At 35.0% G+C, this 18,127-nt stretch overlaps 1 protein-coding gene across 1 annotated transcript in view; it reads left to right on the top strand.

The window, feature by feature from the left end:
- The window catches only part of NHLRC2 (NHL repeat containing 2), a 56,567-nt gene extending 39,179 nt beyond the window's left edge, over positions 1-17,388 (top strand). The window contains exons 6-11 of the mRNA XM_006920846.3: positions 1,021-1,120; positions 3,958-4,189; positions 4,603-4,725; positions 5,527-5,736; positions 6,528-6,747; positions 9,776-17,388. Coding sequence (XP_006920908.1) covers positions 1,021-1,120; positions 3,958-4,189; positions 4,603-4,725; positions 5,527-5,736; positions 6,528-6,747; positions 9,776-10,032 — 1,142 coding nt within the window. The 3' untranslated portion in view covers positions 10,033-17,388. The remainder of the gene's footprint in view (positions 1-1,020; positions 1,121-3,957; positions 4,190-4,602; positions 4,726-5,526; positions 5,737-6,527; positions 6,748-9,775) is intronic.
- The last annotated feature ends 739 nt before the right edge of the window (positions 17,389-18,127 follow it).

Raw genomic sequence — 18,127 nt, 5'->3', positions numbered from 1 at the left:
AAAAGGGCCTCATAACACTACCTGTCTCCTGGGGCGTTGAAAAAATTTAAGTGATGATCTCTGTACAGTGCTTGGCACATAGCAACCACAGTTTATAGAGAATCATCATCACCTTTTTTGTTGTTAAATTGAAAGACAATTGAAAGTAATACAAGTTAAGGAAGTAAAGTTCCTTCTGGATACCAATTACTTTAAAGAAAATACAAATAAAATAGCCTTAGCGAGATATTTCTTAGAGCGTAGGATATATCTGACCAAATTTTTTTTAGTTAAAATACCTCAATTGCATGTAAAAGTAGCCTCAGAATACATATAAAATTAAAATATTTAAACTATAGAATTTGAGAAATAGAGCCTTATTGTAATAAGCTATAAATTAATTTTACAACTATTCATTTTAATTTTAGTAAATACTAAGTTTCATAAACAGCTGTTTTGTACTATATTGTACTCTTACCTTTTTTGTATGTCAACTATATCTTTTTTAAAAAGTTTTATAACTAAACAGTATATTTTAAAATAGCAATAGTGATGTATAGCTAAGTTTAAAATCGAATACTATCGCAGAAATATACATGTCTTAAACTATTAAAAGATAGATTTTCCCATGAGAAATTGTTCAGAAAACCTGTTACTAAAGCATATAATGTAGCTGGTTAGTACTGGATATTTGACTGCCAAAGTTTCTTTGGAAAATATGTTATCAACCCATTTCTTTTATCATATAAAATAGAAATTAAATGTTTAAAAACATTGTCCCTAGAGGTGCAGAGGGACATATTGCCACTAAAAATACTTTGGATTTCTGTGAATTTACAGATAAAGTTATAAGTCTAAAGAAGTATACCTTTAACAAAGAAAATTTTCAAAAACAGTTTAAAACATTGCAACGTTTTTATCTTCTAGCAGATGATTTATAAACATCTTGCTCTTTTTACCTAATTTAAATTTCTCAAACAATTGGTATGTTTTGTATTATCTAGATATGTGTATAATATTTACTGTTTGTTTTTTATAAAGATTCAGAGGTCCAGAGGGATGACATTCTGTGGATAGCCATGGCAGGGACTCATCAGATATGGGCACTCCTACTGGACTGTGGTAGACTCCCAAAGAAAAGGTAAGTGACAGCATCTCTCTGGGTAAACTGCACACCTCGGAGTTCACAGAATTCCCTTTCCCAAAGCCCCATCCTTGCCCCACTCACTGAATTGTCAGCATATGCTGGGCTATATACTCCCACAACAGCCAACCCAGGTTCTCAGCATCTTAAGGTTTATTTTTTGCTCACCTACGTAAGTTTGCTGGGGAGTAGTACTGCTCTGCTACCCATGCTGGTGAAGCAGCCACCATCTGGATCTTTGCCAGTCATCCTGACAGAGAGGTGGCGAGTAGCTTATGGCTCTTAAAGCTTCTGCTCAGAAGTGACACATCAATTCTACGTAATTTCCTCAGCCAAAGTAAGTCTCATGACCACACCTAACTTCAAGGAAGCTGGGAAGAGCAATCCCACAGAGCGTCTAGAAAGAGAACTGGAAACATTTGGTAGGTAGTGGTCTTTTAACAGGTAGTTCCGATATCCCCAATCACTGGTTCAGTTATTTGAGTACTGTAAAGCAGAGTAGGTAATAGCTCTGGTTTTGTAGTGAGGCCTGAGATTGAATCTTGGCTCTGCCACTCGCTGCGTGAGCTTAGGAAAGCCACTTGAACATTCTAAGCCTCATTGTCCTTATTTATATCTACCTCTTAGGCCTGTTTTGAGAGTTAATAACATGTGTGAAGAACTCCTCCTATTGCCTGGCATGTACAGTAAATGTTGGTAGCTTTGTTGCTGCTGTTGAGGATACAAAGATGAAAAAATAGTGTCTCTACAGAGATTTTCTTTTCGATAGAGCTTCTCCCTCCTGTTCCTAACACCCCATGTAGAACTGACCACACTCTTCTGATTCACTATACTTCGCATGTAGTTATATCACTGCACTGGTAAGTTCTTTCTCTGTCCCCCTCCCCACCTCTCTCTCCCTCTCTCTTTCTTTGTTTTTGGTTGCACTTATTTGTTTACATAACTATTTCCGCTTACTAGACTGCCTTTTCAAGGAAAGAGCCTTTTCTCATTCATTTTTGTGTCCCCACTACCTAGGATAGTACCCAGTACATAATAAGCCAAGTAAGAAATAAATAAATGAATAAATGTCAGTAGACAGTATAGACTGTCAGATTGCCATAGAAAGTGCCTATCATCTCACTTACTTTTATCAATAGAATGGAGCAGTTATATCATCCAAAATATCAAATATATTTCAAATAGTGTATATGTGTATGTGTTGCTTAATATGATGTTTGCAACATTTAATCATCCATCTAATAAATATTTATTAAACATACTATATACTAGACACTATGCTAGGCAATAGGGATGAAATATGTTTGCTAATTAAGCATAAAATGAAAAGATATGATTGCTGTCCTCAGTGGGTTTACAGAGGAGAAGAACAGATTAGCAAACAAACAAAACAGTTGAAAGTATAGGTGCTGTGTAAAAGAGATCACACCAGTAGTTCTTTAAATCGAAAGCGAGCCTTACATCAGGGGTCCCCAACGCCCCGGCCGCAGACTGGTACCGGTCTGTGGCCTGTTAGGAACTGGGCCACACTGCAGGAGGAGAGCGGCCAGCAAACCAAGCAAAGCTTCATCTATTTGCAGCTGCTCCCCAGCATGAGCATCACCCACTGCCTCAGCTCCATCTCAGATGATCAGGCATTAGCTTCTCATAGGAGCACTGGTCTCTGGTGCCAGTAAGGTTCAGGGACCACTGCCTTACATAAATAAGAGGAACTCCTGATACCAGTTTGAGATACTAAGGAAAGCTTCCTGGAAGATGCTACTAAACTAGACCTGACAGAGGAGTAGGAGTTAGGCAGGGAGAGTGGAGGTTTTGCAGGCAAGAAATGACACTAGTGCTTTTATTTAAGGGAACTCCTTTTTAAATTGTTGAGACTCCTTGTAGTAATCACCTTTTATTTGTTTATTTTTATAAATTCCTTAAATAAGTGGCCATATTTTATGTATTCTTTATCCCTTTACCTCCATCCTCTGCTCCGTACCTGATTTCAACCTTGGGAACATATCAACCACTAAGTGATTGATGATTGTTTTAGACTTTTGCATGTCGTGCCATATTTGGTCCCAGTTATTTATAGTCTCTCATTATTTTGCTTTGTAGTCAGCTTTTCTTTTCTCAACACAAGACACCACCGTGTCTTCCTTACAGTCCCTCTGGCATAAACTTAGAAACCAACGTGTAAAACTTTCTTTGCTTTACAAAAGCAATTGTTACAAATAATCATTATAAATGATAGAAATTTTCTTAATGTATATAAGATATTGATTGTATAATTGATTAGTTAAGCAACATAATCATCCTTATCAGTTTCTTAAAACAGGTAATGCTTTACCTGGGTATCTTTCAAAATGATTCTTTCAATTCCTTTTGCTAGTCTCTAATATGTACAAGAAAACAAAACATTTTCAATGAAAATTTAAGCTTTAAGCTATCAAGAGCTAGAAAATCTTTTTAATTCCCTTTCAGAACCTAATATTGCCTGAGGCTAATAGGTCAGGGCCTTAAGGTGGGATTCAGCTGTACCTGTCTCTGACCGTTTGGAGGAAAAACAATCTATCCCATCATGTTCATTGTTTTTATAATTCTAACCTTGTCAGTGATTTCCTTTCTGGCCATTGAGAATAGTTTCATTTTTGTATATGTCAAAAAAAAAAGTGGAAAAGTCTTCACACAAAAGGAATCAAAAAATTTAACTAAGCCAAGATCAGCAGATTTTTTTTTTTTTTTACAATGCTTATCACCATTGATTTTATTATTTACACTCATTCATTTAGTAACTAAATTGGACACAATGAAACAATGTCAACTTTAACCAATGAACTTGTCTTTTTCAGTGAGTTAAAAAAAGGAACCTGCCTTCGGTTTGCGGGAAGTGGAAATGAAGAGAATCGAAATAATGCATATCCTCACAAGGCAGGTTTCGCCCAACCTTCAGGTCTTTCTCTGGCCTCTGAAGATCCCTGGAGCTGCCTGTTTGTAGCCGATAGTGAGAGCAGCACAGTGAGAACCGTCTCACTGAAAGATGGAGCAGTGAAGCACCTTGTAGGAGGAGAGAGAGATCCCATGGTAATAAAAACCACCTTGGCACAGTGTGCCCACGCACTTCCCGAGCTTGTAGTTTTCTGAATTGTGACCAGTTAATAACATTTCGGAGAGAGTTCTGCTTTACCCACTAGTTAAAGCAGAAGTCAAACCAAAGGAAATGTGAATATAAAGAAACAAGTAGCAAAACCATCTAAGAAAAGTAAACTGACTCTACTTGATTATATATAACTGTTAAGGCTTCAGAGAGAAAGGAAGGGTACAATCTTGAGTACCAAGAGAAGTCTGAATCAAATGCTCAGCCTTATTTATATGAAATCAGACCTTTTCCCATTAACAAGTAGTATATACAGCCATCTTAATTTTCACTTTACATCCTAACAGACAGTGTAAAAATTTTAATGCACGCTGCTTTTCTCTTCTTTTTTTAAAAAAAGAATTTATTCGCTTTTGGTGATATTGATGGAGTAGGAATTAACGCAAAGCTTCAGCACCCACTTGGAGTAACATGGGACAAAAAAAGGAATTTACTTTATGTGGCAGACTCTTACAATCACAAGGTGAGTCTTGACAGAATTATGTAATACCCTACTTTTTATTCGTGGTATTTAAAATGCTGAAAATTCTATGAGCCTCCTACAACTGCCACTCCTAAAATGCAGAGAGGAATAACAGTCTTTGACAATTATATACAAGCATTTTCTGTTCTTTGCTCGGTCTTTTCTTTACAAAGAGGTTATGATGGTACGCTGAGCTCAGGAAAGGACTAATAAACAGATTCCAATGGCTATAGCCAAAACTGAATTGCAACCCACCAAATCTTCTTAGTAACAAATTCAGTAAATAAGGAGAAGGCAAGTAGCAGAGAAATTAATATGTTGACTAACAAATGAACATTTTTGAGCTGTTGAATAGTTGCAGTGCCTGTTAGCAAATAATTTCGTTTTAAGCAACATTTCCATTTGTCTCTGTTGTACTGACCATTCTACTATTTCCATTTTTGATTTTTTAATAAAAATCAGTGGGAAATATTAATATTTTATGAGTGACTATAAATTTAATACACTTAAGACACATTGGGGAATCATTAAGTTTAACATCAGTAGCAAATCCTCAGCCAATGTTAGATGCTCATGAGAAGTCAGTTCAGTTGTGTCCCATTGTGACAAAAGGGACATTTAAATTTTTTAAATTTCATAAATAATTTCAAGAAAATATAGAAATGCCTGTTCCTTTTCTGAGATTTTTTTTTTTAAGAATACTAATGACAAACAAATTCTCTAGCTATAATACTGTCCTTTTCCGTACTACAAACATGCGATTGAGCTTCAGGTACACCAATTTTCTTCCTTTCTTTTTAGATTAAAGTTGTGGATCCAAAAACAAAACACTGTACAACATTAGCAGGAACTGGAGACGCAAGTAATGTTATTGGTTCCAGTTTTACCGAGTCAACTTTTAACGAACCAGGAGGATTATGTATTGGAGAGAATGGTCAGTTATTATATGTAGCAGACACCAATAATCATCAAATTAAAGTGATGGATTTAGAAACAAAAACGATTTCTGTGGTAAGTAATCTTAAAATATAAGTTAGAGGATATCATTTTATGAATGAAACTAAGATCCTCCTAGCACTGACAGGTACTTTTGGTTAGTCCTTCACTAGTGATGAAAACGAAACATGTAGGTAGAGTAGTAAATAAACGTCTGTTTCAAGGATATCTTATTTTTAAAGTAAAATTCCATTTGTACTGAGAGTGCTTGAGAAAGATACTATAAGTTGGAAAGAATTTGATGGACTTTCAGAAAAAAAGGAAAAAGAGGACTCAGATCTGTTTTTTCAATGCGTAGACATTCTGACACATTTTTTCATTTGCCTGAAAAAAATGCGAGTTATTTTTTCTAAAATTCTAAGAATTTCCAAGATATGTTTCAAAATAAAAACAAATTGTCATAACATAAATGTCATTTCTTTTGACATAGATCTCTGCCATAAGATGAATGACATAGTTGGCAATGAAAATTCTAAGAAGATGTATATTATATTCACTACATTTAAATTGATAAAGTTTTATTCTAATTTCCTACCATCTATAAACATATTGGACAATTAATTACATTTCATTCATAAGTGTTGGTAACCTTTTTGGCAGGACTAAATATTTTTCTGAACCTACAGAATAATCATGAGGACATCTAAGTAAACATTTTAATTCAGACTAGAATGGCAATTAAGTTTCATTGAAAATTGAGATTCTATGACATAAAACCTCGTTTTAGAATGAAGTTTAAAAATAAACTCTCATTCTACAGTTACTATAAAGTATCTGTGCTTTAATAAAAATTTCTTATTTCCCAGCTCCCAGTCTTCATGTCTGAAAGTACGATAGTAGATGGCCCATTCCTGGTAGAAAAACAGAAGACAGTACCCATACTACCTAAATCTGCCCCAGCCATTAGACTTCCCCCAGTGGCTGCATCTCCAGGACAGACTCTCCAGTTCAAGCTAAGATTAGACCTCCCGTCAGGAACAAAACTAACTGAAGGAGCACCTAGTTGCTGGTTTCTAACAGCCAAAGGTATGAGAATAACCTTGCAAATGCAAATATTCCATAAATTCTTGATGTTTAATCTAGTAATCTTTCTCATTTGTTATGTGAGTTTTTGCTCTATAGTTGGGCAGGATTTGAAGGAAGTCTTGTGACAAAATAGATCCAGATCTAAACCCACTTTAGCAGTTTTCTGTAATCTTTGTGAGTCATTCCTCTTTTATTAAAGAATAGTGTAACTCACTCAAAATTAATCATAATTGCGTCCATTTGCTACTAGGCAAGTCAGTGACATGAGGCAGGCTTCTGTAGTCTCAGAATGATAGGTCCTTGAATATTATAGCTGTGAAAAGTACCAAAAGACACCATCTATTCTAAACCTCTTTTATAAATGAGACTAATGGCTCAAAGAGTGATTATAATAAATGCTCATTATACTGATTATGATAAATGCTCAAGGGCATATATTAAATGGCATTTGAATTCATCTCTGCTTGTTCTTAGGTTAGTGTCTTTGTGCCACTCCATCTCAAACTTGCTCTAGGGGTTATTAGGCCTAAAAATGAAATTTTTTTTAAAGACATAAAATTCAAAGCCGCCAGTTACACACAAGGAAGTTATAAAGGTTTCTAAACCTTACTCTCAATTTCTGTACTTAACTCATCAGTTGGTGGACGAGCACCAGGCCACGGACTATACTTGGAGTGGCACCGATGTAGAGCACACCATGAAGAAGGGAGAGGGGAGAACGAGAACCAGGAAAAAATGAATAAGCAAGTAGGAGAAAAACCAAGAGAGTTGAGTTTCCTAGAAGCAGCTGATTTAAGGAGATAGTGACCAGCTGTGTCAAGTGCAATATATTGTTGATAGATCAGGTAACATAAGGACTAAGAATTGATCACTGATTTAACGTTACAGAGTTAGTTGATGTGCTCAACCAGAGCTGTTTCAGAGTGATGGATGAGGAGATGCCTGATTTAAAGCAGGTTAAAAAAGAGTAGAAGAGGAATTGGAGAGAGTGAATACAGACAGCTCTTTCAGGATAAGAGAAAATAGAGCAGTTGATAGAAGGGGGAAATGGAGTTGAGAAAATACCATGTTTATTGATGGCAAAGATCCGGTTGAGGAAAGAGCTCATGGTAGGTGGCGGGGGTGGGTATCCTTTAAGATATGCGAGGGGAGGGTATGGAGTGCACAAGTAGAATGCTGGCCTTTGTCAGGAATGTGAACAGCGTTTGCACAGGAAGGTGAGAAGGCCCAATGGGTGACCCAGAGAGCTAGATGGATGGCTAGGGAGGTAGATGCAGGTGGAAGTTTTCTTCCAAATGCTTCTGTTTTCTTAGTACTTTGAGAAGCAAGGCCGTCAACTGAGAGAGAGGGGAGAGGGTTCTGGAGGTTTGAAGAGGGACATGGTCATCTGTGAGGCCATGCAGTTCTAGGAGGATATTTGGATAGCTTTGTGGGCAGAATCCTCAGTCCCTGGCCGTTCCTCAGTCCTCTACAGGTTCAGAGCAAGTTCTCAATTGCCAGTTCAACTGCTCTGTCCATTGGTTGGAAAGCATTGCATCAGTTGGAGATCGCTGTTAGTTTTTCTGTGTGAAATTAAAGAGCAGTGTACTGGTTTTTAAAATAGTATTATTGACACATTAACATGTTTGTTATAACTCTTTGTCAAACATAAATATTGAGTCATAGAAATATAAATATGGATAGTTTAAAGGAAAGTGAAGTAGTCTAGAGCGAATTCTTAGCGATTTTATCACTTGTCTAAAATATTGGTTCCATTTTTATTGTATGGGGTAAATAAGGTTTCAGGCAAGAATCCTAATAACCGAAGGTTTTTGAAATTATTTTATGGGGTACATTTGTACACCTATGATTAAAGGACTTTTCTTTTCTTGGCTAGTTAGAGACAGAAACACTTATTTTTAACTAAATTTTGGTCTGTATAAACTTAGTTTTCAGCATATGCAAAGGTTTTAAGCCAAAAAAAAAAAAAGGCAGCATAAAAGCACCATTAGCATATTATAACTTTCACAAATCCCATGTGTGATGTATCTGAAAAATATCTAAAAAAAAAACCATTTTCTGCTTTTTATTTCTAGAATTGGACATTTAAATAGCCCAATTTACTTTCCTGTTTGATTTAAAATATAAGTTCCCCACCAATCTGCTATCTAGCAAAATCAAACATTAAATAAAATAAAACATACTCCTCCATCCAGACATAAGCAAAGAAGGCCAGAGAATGTTAAAAGAATTGTTTAAAAGCTCCTACATAATGGTTCTGGACTTTTTAGATTCTCACCTTTCACCTTCTCCTTACTCTCATTTGACATACTTTTTTCAAATTTGATTTTTCAGTCAATAGATTAGAAACACCACCCTGAAGAAGAGCTGGAGAGGACCAATAGGGGCAGGTGCTGATTCATCCTGAGGTCAAAAGGAAGACAGAAAAGCTAAAAAGTAGTCATGGAATCTCTTCACAACTCAGTAGATAGATCAGTTTTTACACAGATGGCCCCGCGTCACTGATAAGTCATTAGATTGAGTTCGGTATACTCTAAGATGGCAGGAAAGCATGTCCCACATTTCCCAGATGCTGGTTCTTGATATCTAAGTCCCTCTAAGGCTGAATGTACGCATGTCCTTCCTCAGTGCGACCTGGGCGTGCCTTCTGACAGAAGGTACTGCGACAGTAAAGACATTTAAAAAGATTTTTTTAATACTAGAAGGTTAAAGATGTTCAGTGGCTTATTAGACTTGATAATCTATTTAAGTCTGAAGAGTTTTATGTATTAAAAACAGGTAGACAGAATCTCTTAATTTTTGTATTGTTCGGGCCATTAGAATAATATATGCAATGTTACTTGTTTCTAAAAAACCGGTGTTATTTATTACTACCTTTCGATATTCAATAATTCATCATAATCTTAATTCGCAAGTCACTGCAGAGTTGTATATACATTTGTATTCCCTAGATTGTTCTGTAGTTTTCATATTATATTACTGAACACTTTTATCTTATACAGTCTTAATTTACCTTTTTATTTTCTAGACAATGAATGGCTTCTTCAAGGGCAGATACCATCTGGAGAAATAGAGAGCATTTCCAGTCAACCAACCATCCAACTGCAGATCCCTGCAGATTGCTTATCACCTGAAGCTGTTATATCTGTCAGCGTGCTGCTTTATTACTGTAGTGCAGACAGCAGTGCCTGCATGATGAAGGGAATTTCGTTCAGTCAGCCTTTACAAATAACCCACGCACAACAAGGTTGCGCAGCCCCAGTAGAGCTCAAGTATATATTTTAGCAAGCTAGCTAGCATCCCAGTCTCCACAGCTGCCTGTTCTCCATCCTCACTGTAATTCATGAAAAGAAACTTTTCTGCTGCCGCTGGATACCAAGAAGCCCACTGCTCAGTTCTAGCAACTGATAAAGCTATACTTCTTATTTAATTATTTATTATAAGCAGATTTCTTCATTCTGGCCATATACCAGCTAAGTCACTGACCATCATTTGAACCATGATGTTATAACCGATGCTGCTGTTTAGCACAAGACTTAAGTCCACACTATAGTACAGAATATTATCATGAGATAATTTACAGTGATTACTGATAACAGTAATGATACCAAATGTTTTAACAATCTTTTTCTACCTTTATTAATAGCAAGCAGCACATTTGAATGTGTAGATTTCACAGTAACTTCAAAGAGAACCTAAGATCCAGTCACGTGTTGGTTATAAGGATACCCGGCATTCAAGTCATATGGTTTGTTTTAAGTGCCCCCCCACCCCCGCCCCGCCACCACCCAAAGAAAAGTCTTTTCATCACAGTAGACACTTAAAAGAGTGCCTGGGTGATAAATATGTCCTTTGTTCTCTTCTATGATTTTCTCAGTTGAGATATATTTAAAAGAGAATTTTTATCTATTTTTATTATAAATTATTTGCTATCTTAACATATTAATGCCTTATCACTCTGTACAGAAAAAGTTTAAGACAGAGTCTCTAAGGTATACAGACTCACCTCCTTTAACTGTTGTCTGACTGAACAGTCTTACCAGATAATGAACAAGTCCCTACAAGTATGACTCTCAAAGAGAAAGGGACTTAAGGACACATTCTGTCTGTGATACTGTTTAATGAAAAAGAATTAATTGTGATAGCTGAATCTTATGTATATATGTTGTCTTAGAAATTCACATTTAACTTGTAAGCTTTAAATACAGATTTATTGGGGGGTTTTGGTTCACATATTCAGAATTTAAATTATGATCATTTATTGTGATGTTTTTAAGAATCACTGTTAAGCCTTCAAAGTGAAAATGTCAATGTGATGCACTTTCATGCTATTAGTATGTATAGTATATCCTAATATATTACCTTTAAAATATTAAGGCAGAAACATATAGTGATTCGATGACACTGTTTTGGGTTTTCTTTTTAACCCCAGATGAAGATATTGCAAGTTTTTTTTTTGCTATCAGAATTTCTCTTTTTTAACTGTTTAAAAGCCTATTCTGGTTTTTACTAATACCAGTTCAACATGTTTATGCTATAATAAGCTTTCAAGATTTTTTCAAAAATCAGGTGAACCATATTTATTCAATAAATATCTATAGATAATATGGTATAACATACCTTCCCATCTTAAGAAAAGTGCTAAATTTGAAGTGTAATCTTTTAAGTACCGTCATCTACCCATTTCTATTTTTTTCAAATATAATTTTGAACATACTATTCACTTTTATACAGGTTACCTAAATCTCTGAAGTAGGGAAATGCATAGATCAAGACTTTGACTTAATTTGTAAGCTGCTAAAGCTATTTTAAAGAGATATAAGTTTAAAGTTAAAGGAATCTTGTTTAAAATTATATAATTTCCTCATAACCTTTTCTCTCCACAAAAAAAATATCTTCTGTAATAAAAGGATGTATGACATTAATCTCTTTTACGGAGAACAGGCCATAGTCGTTTTTTATTTTCATTTGCTTATTTTACTTATCGTTTCCAGTTGGACAAGATGAGAATAGTTTGGCTTAATCTTTTCCTATTTAAAGACATAGTTTCACTCGCTAAAAGAAGTTTATACAATTTTAACTTGCTAATTCAGATATACCTGATAATTTTTCAATATTGTACATAAATACACAGTATGTACTTTCATGTACATTAAAAATCCAAAAGTATTCCTTAGAATCTATTAATGTTCCCTTTGCCTAGGTTATTTAATATCAAGCTTATACTTTATTTTCAAATGACAGTTTTAATGAACATTATTCTTATCCAACTACCAGTCTGCATTATTTTTTTACATTCAAAATATTTATATGAGTATGATTTTTTTTATAAATCATACTAAAGCAATATAAATAGGTTCCTAGAATTTATGACTAACATAAACCTCTTCCTCTTAGAAGTACTAGAAAGTTTACTTTTAAAATTTTCTTGATCCTTGTCTGCCTTGTTTTCTATAAGAATGTCTGCATTTTTTTTAATTTTTGCTTTTCTTTGTGCATAAATTATGATGTCCAGTGATAGTTTAAAGAGTAAGATTTGGGTGTAAGTTACTTTAGGGTGCCAGTAATGCAGCGCTTTGACATAATACCTGGAATCTGTCCTAAAGATTCTGCTGGTTTTTGTTTTTTCCTCCACTCTTTGTGATGTCGTTTCACAAATGGTAGGAATTTTTTCTGCATTTATACACAGGATTGATAGGATCTCTGAAAAGAATTTTGCTTATCTTGAATATGCTGTCTCAAGCAAATATTTAACAACTATTCACAAGGAAAAACTTTACAGTTTAAACACACATAAGTGTAACTTTGGCAAAGTTCAGTGACTGAAAAACGATTTTCTCCTCAACTGTTTTAATAATTATAGTACTGTCCGGCCTGTAGAAAACTATAACACTTAACACAGCTAAAAAAAATGTTTAAGATTTATGAAGTATGTATGTATATAGATACATACAGATACAAAGATCAACTAAAGAATTTCTCACATAAATTCTCTTATCAATATATTTTTGAGCTCATACCACTGAAATAAGTTACTCTCTGTATTTCCAGAGTTGGAATATTTGGGAAGATATTGATAATACCATCTCTGTAATAATTTTCTGCCTGCACAAAATTTACTATTTTATATCTGCCAATTAAAAAGACTTTAGTCTAGCCACCGTGTTTGGCATCATGTTTAAGGTCATGAAAAACTAAATTCCATAGCTCACAATTGCATAAAAATATATCCAAAGGGCTATGTCAGCAGTGGTTCTCCCAAATGGTGGAATTATGGATATTTTTAATTCTACTTTTCTATATTTTTTTTCTCAGTGAGCAATGTGTTATTTTTTAAAAACCCAACTGGAAATGTTTCGTAAGGATTTTAAGTGAACTGAATAGTAAGCACTGTAACTTTTCAAATGTCACTTTTATTACCAAAGATCAAAACATAGTTTAGAGCTCCTGGATCTACCAGGTTTAAGTATGTGATCTGGTGAAGACAAATGATTATGGCTTTTTCTTCTGGTATTTTGTGTAATGTAATGGTTAAGAACAGGGACTTTGCAGGCAGTTGGATTCTAACCCTGTAAAATGAGGCTACTATACCTACCACATGGGGTTACTGTAAGGATTCAATGAAACTGTTTATAAAGCACTTGATAATTAAAGAAACTGCTAGTTATTGGTTTAGTTAATAATATATGACCATAAGCACATGGCTCGACATTTTCTCTGCAACCACAATTTCTAAAGGCAACTATTTCTTTGTCAACTATTTGATATTTTAATTATTCTCCATAGATTTGAGGTTCAAGAGAATTAGTTTTATAATCAAGCATGTTAATAGTCTATAAACAATGTTGTAGTGTTAAAGAAGTATACCTACAATTTTATTTATTTTTTTTAATTTTAAGACCTTTTAGAACTATGAGTAATAAACTTCCTTTGAAAGGGTCTAGACATACTCACCCTGAACCACATTCCTGTAACACACTCTGATGGTGCTTTACAAAATCTTCCAAGTGCCTTCATTCATTTTGCCTCATTTGAGCTTCACAGTAACCTGATGATCAGACAAGTAGATGTTATGTCCATTCTGCAGAACAGGAAACAGCTCTGAAATGTAGGTGACATAGCTCGAGATAGAGTTCCTAGAATAATGCCTGATGCCAGAGCCATGCCTGGCAGGAGCAGTTAGTTGCTCGGCCAGTCTTGTTAAATAACTACGGGGTCAATAGTGAGGGATGGAGCTTCTGTTTGAAAACATCTGGTTCCTAGCTCTACTCAGACGTAGAGTGAAAACAAACTGTGGAATTAGGAGTGCTCACTTTTGCGAATGCTTTAAGCTTTTGCAGTATTTAAATAAAATAATAAGAGTAACAGCTAAATTTATTGAGTGCTCGCTCTGTGCCTGGCACTTTTCTAAGTGTGTGAGATGTATTAACTATTTAATCCTCACAGGGTACTTTATGAGGGACTATTTTTCCTTATTTCTCTGATGAGGAAACTGGGACACAAAGAAGTTATAAGGAGTTTCACAAACATAGTCAATATCCTGCATTTAGGAAGTGGCTGAGCCTGATGAGTCTGCTCAACTACCATGCTGTTTTTACCTCTTTAAGTAGTTTTCTTAAAAACAAATCTTTCATAGTTATATATAGTAACTGATCAATCCAAGGAACCCAGAAAGTCCTAGTGATAATTGGTTTTGAAAGTTAATTTAAATCCATTTAATTATATAAGCTTTTTGGACTTTTCATTATACTCTCTTATCCTTCAAGGTTTGGAACAGCCTTTATAATTGATGTTCTCCAGAAGAGCTTCTGTACCATTCTTTCTTAAATTCAGATATTATCCAAAGTTTTTCTTGGCAGATGGATGTATTAAGGAATTAAATAGCTTTTCAATGTTAGTTCCAAAAATGCTATTTTAATTGATTTTCAAAAGGTAGTTATAAGACTCTGTCATAAAGAACAACTGAATTAACACAGAACTATCTCAAACCCCAAAAGCCTTATTTATATTTAAGAAAATTTTAATAATTAAAGTGAGCTCTAGAAACATCATAGTTGCCCGGTCTGTTAGCACACAAAAAGGCCTCTGATAACTTGCTTCGTAAATAACACTGGTGTGGAGCCCCCACCCACCAAACAGTGACTTGAATGTGTGCAATTCTATTATAGTGAAGTTTTCGCCAGGTCAGCCTATTAGTTCGGCTTTAGATATTATTAAAAGCAATGAGGTAGAATGCTCCATACCACCAATTATGATCCATGATCATCCAGGTAAAGGAACGTAAACATCTTTTCATTGTTAAATAGATTTCTAACTTAAATAACATTAACATTTGTTAATTTTGTTATAAAATCCCATTTCTAAAATCCATAAGGAACTATACAGCAGCTTAAAAAGGCAATGATAGTGTACTTTAGAAGTGGAAGTCACTGTTAGTCACCAGGATCACCTCCTTTTCTTCCTCCTGTGGCAGTTGGTTTATTTAAATAAATTCACACTAACCATCAGTCACCATTTCATTCTGAACAATTAAAAGTTTGTATTTTCCCATTTCCTTGCAATAGGGTAATATAAAGATTGGCATTATAAGTTAGAGGCTCAACTAATCTCACTGTGTGCGTTCCACATCCAACAAGCCATGGCCCTTTCGCGTGCTGGGCGCAGGAGAGACACTGCCTCTGGCTTTCCAGCGATCTGACCACGTGACCCGGTCAACTGGGACAGCTCCTCTGACTGCACCCCTTCTGTTTCCTAGGATGCTGATGTGGTTTAGTTCTTCTCAGAGGTTAGAGTTGGAAAGTGAAAACCCTAGATAATTGTTGTGGGGTGTTTTGCCTAGGTATAGTCATTCATTGTCTGGTGTGTCTTCTTTACTGGTATGTTGCTCTCAAGTGTACCAAAGGACATTTCATTCTGTTGAAAGCTCCACGATCAAAAGGAAAGAATTGCAATGATTTCCAAATACACTTCTCGCCTGTACCAGCAGCGGCACACTGAAAAGCACTGCCCAGCACAACGGAGCTAAACAGCAGGTCCACAAGGGCCTTATCACTGCGGCTGTGGCGGGAAACCCGGCCTCTAAGCAGCTGCTTACAAACCTGGTGTTTTTTAGTAAGACAGAGTTAAGCAAAATTGGCAGATCTTTTTTTTTTAATGTTGAAAATTTTAAACTATGAGTTAAATGGACAAACAGGATGTAGTACCCTTGGTTACATATTTACATTTGAAGTAAAGTGAGATGAGGCCCCATAATACCAAGTACAGAAAAAAGTTTAGCCCTCAGATTTAAATATGTCCAAATTAAACAGTATTTTTACGATTATCTGGTGTGCTGTGCTCATGAAAAATACATGTTAAAGTATATAGGGCAAAGCATTAGTTGGTAAATTATATGTTAAATTAGTTGGTAAAATACATGTTAAAGTATATAGGGCAAAGCATTAGTTGGTAAATTATTGTAATGAGGAGTAAAAATAGACGTGTTCCTTCCTAAAAATATGGGACTCCGCCATGTAACTCTCTTCTGTTTTTAGAATCTGTAGTCATTATTCTTAATCCCACCAGAAATGTAGTCATCCTGTGAGCATGCAGTGTTCACTGTCGTGTTCGTCACAGCATTCAAACTGTTAACCAGGCATTGTTCATGTAGAGTTGAAATGCACTGTTCATGCCTCTCATGTTCATCGTCCAGACTTATGTGAAGAACATACTGACCCCCCGCCCCCACCTCCATCCCAAAGCTGTAGGCTTCCCTCCCTCTAAAAACAGTAGAACTTTCTGTCAAAGTTTCATTGAGGAACCGCGATTACACCAATAACAGGTACAGCAGAATGATTTTGTTGTGGTAAATGTTTTTTCTAGAATCCCTAATATCTCAGTTTGCAAAGGAGAGCAGTACCCTTTGTGACTTTAAATAATTTCTCTCTACTTTGAGATATACCTGCCTAATTATATTTTCCATAGGTTCATGTGAAAAAGAAGTTTGACATTCTCACAGGGTCCATTGAGAGCCAGTTTGGAAATGTTTTAATTGCCATCATTACTTTACATGTGGATTATGGACAAATCAAAGTTTTCTCTGAACTATATCACAGAACTATTATATAAAATCATATGTATTTACTTTCAAATTTTAACATTTCATTAATTTGTTAAATTTCAGAGACAAATCTTTTCCCTCTTGTGTGTGGATAAAGTTGTGGTTTTATTTCTAAGAATAGAGTTGGTCTGCTGTGCTGACTTCATATCTGTCATTCCAAAGGTTTATCTTTTTCTTCAAAGATAAAAAATGCAATGGAAATTCAATTTACAAAGACATATATTGATATTTCTAGACATGGTCTAGTTCTAAAAGAATTTACTTGGTTTGCATTTTTTAAGCATTTCATGTAGACAGATTAATATATTTTTATACAACACTTTCTACATTTATTTCTAGGCTGTTTTCAGTGACTTTTTCAAGTGCATGTTAACAGAAGATGGTTTGGAACGAGTGTGCAGTGGCCTTCATCACCAACTCAAAAGAAGTGTAATACATATGATTATAGAACAAGAATGTTTATCCTGTACACTGAAACCTAATGACTTTTCTAAAGCTTTGTATGTTTTTTCATGAAGCAGATTAAATATTTTCTCTCTAAAGCCATGTTTCTGCTTTTTAATATACTTTCTGTGTCAAGTAGATCACAAAGTAATTTTACTGCTTAGAAACCTGTAAGTCATGATTCATTTGAACTTTTGGGAAAATGAGCTTAATACTTAGTTTAAAATTCTGCAAGCAAATAATTCAAAACAAAATGCAATCATAATTACAATAGATGTTTTTAAAAATACCATTTACTGACCTACTCAGTAAATGGTATTGGGAATATTTGGGAAAAAAATAGATCTCTACTTGACACTATACACATTTGAAAGGAATCAGTGCCAGAAGAAATAAGAGAATATAGCGTTGAGAGTGGGGAATCTAAACGACAACCACAGGCTCGCAGATGGAGACTCGATTGGTGGTTGGCGGGGGAGGGGAATAGAAGCAAAACGGGTGAAGACGGTCAAAAGGTACAGTGAAAGCTCCATACACAGACATGTGTAGACTGCATATTCACGCATACACGCAAATACATAGTCCCTGCTTGCACAATAAAAGACCATAAAAATGACCATGCAAGCTGGAACAGTACAATCTTAATGGGGAAAATATGATTGTTCCATGATCTTTAAAAATGTTTGTTAAAATATTAAAAACAAGTGTTAATTATAAATGTATGGAAAATTTTTAAAAAGTTAATGTTAGTATATTATAATTTAAAACATTACAGATACTGGAAATTAAAGTTTTTCTTTGTAAGGAAACTTAAGACTATTTGACCAGTGCTTGCTT

The sequence above is a fragment of the Pteropus alecto genome, unplaced genomic scaffold (genome assembly GCF_000325575.1).
Source record: "Pteropus alecto unplaced genomic scaffold, ASM32557v1 scaffold177, whole genome shotgun sequence".
Taxonomy (NCBI): Eukaryota; Metazoa; Chordata; class Mammalia; order Chiroptera; family Pteropodidae; genus Pteropus; species Pteropus alecto.
This window is presented reverse-complemented; position numbering and strand designations above follow the sequence as displayed.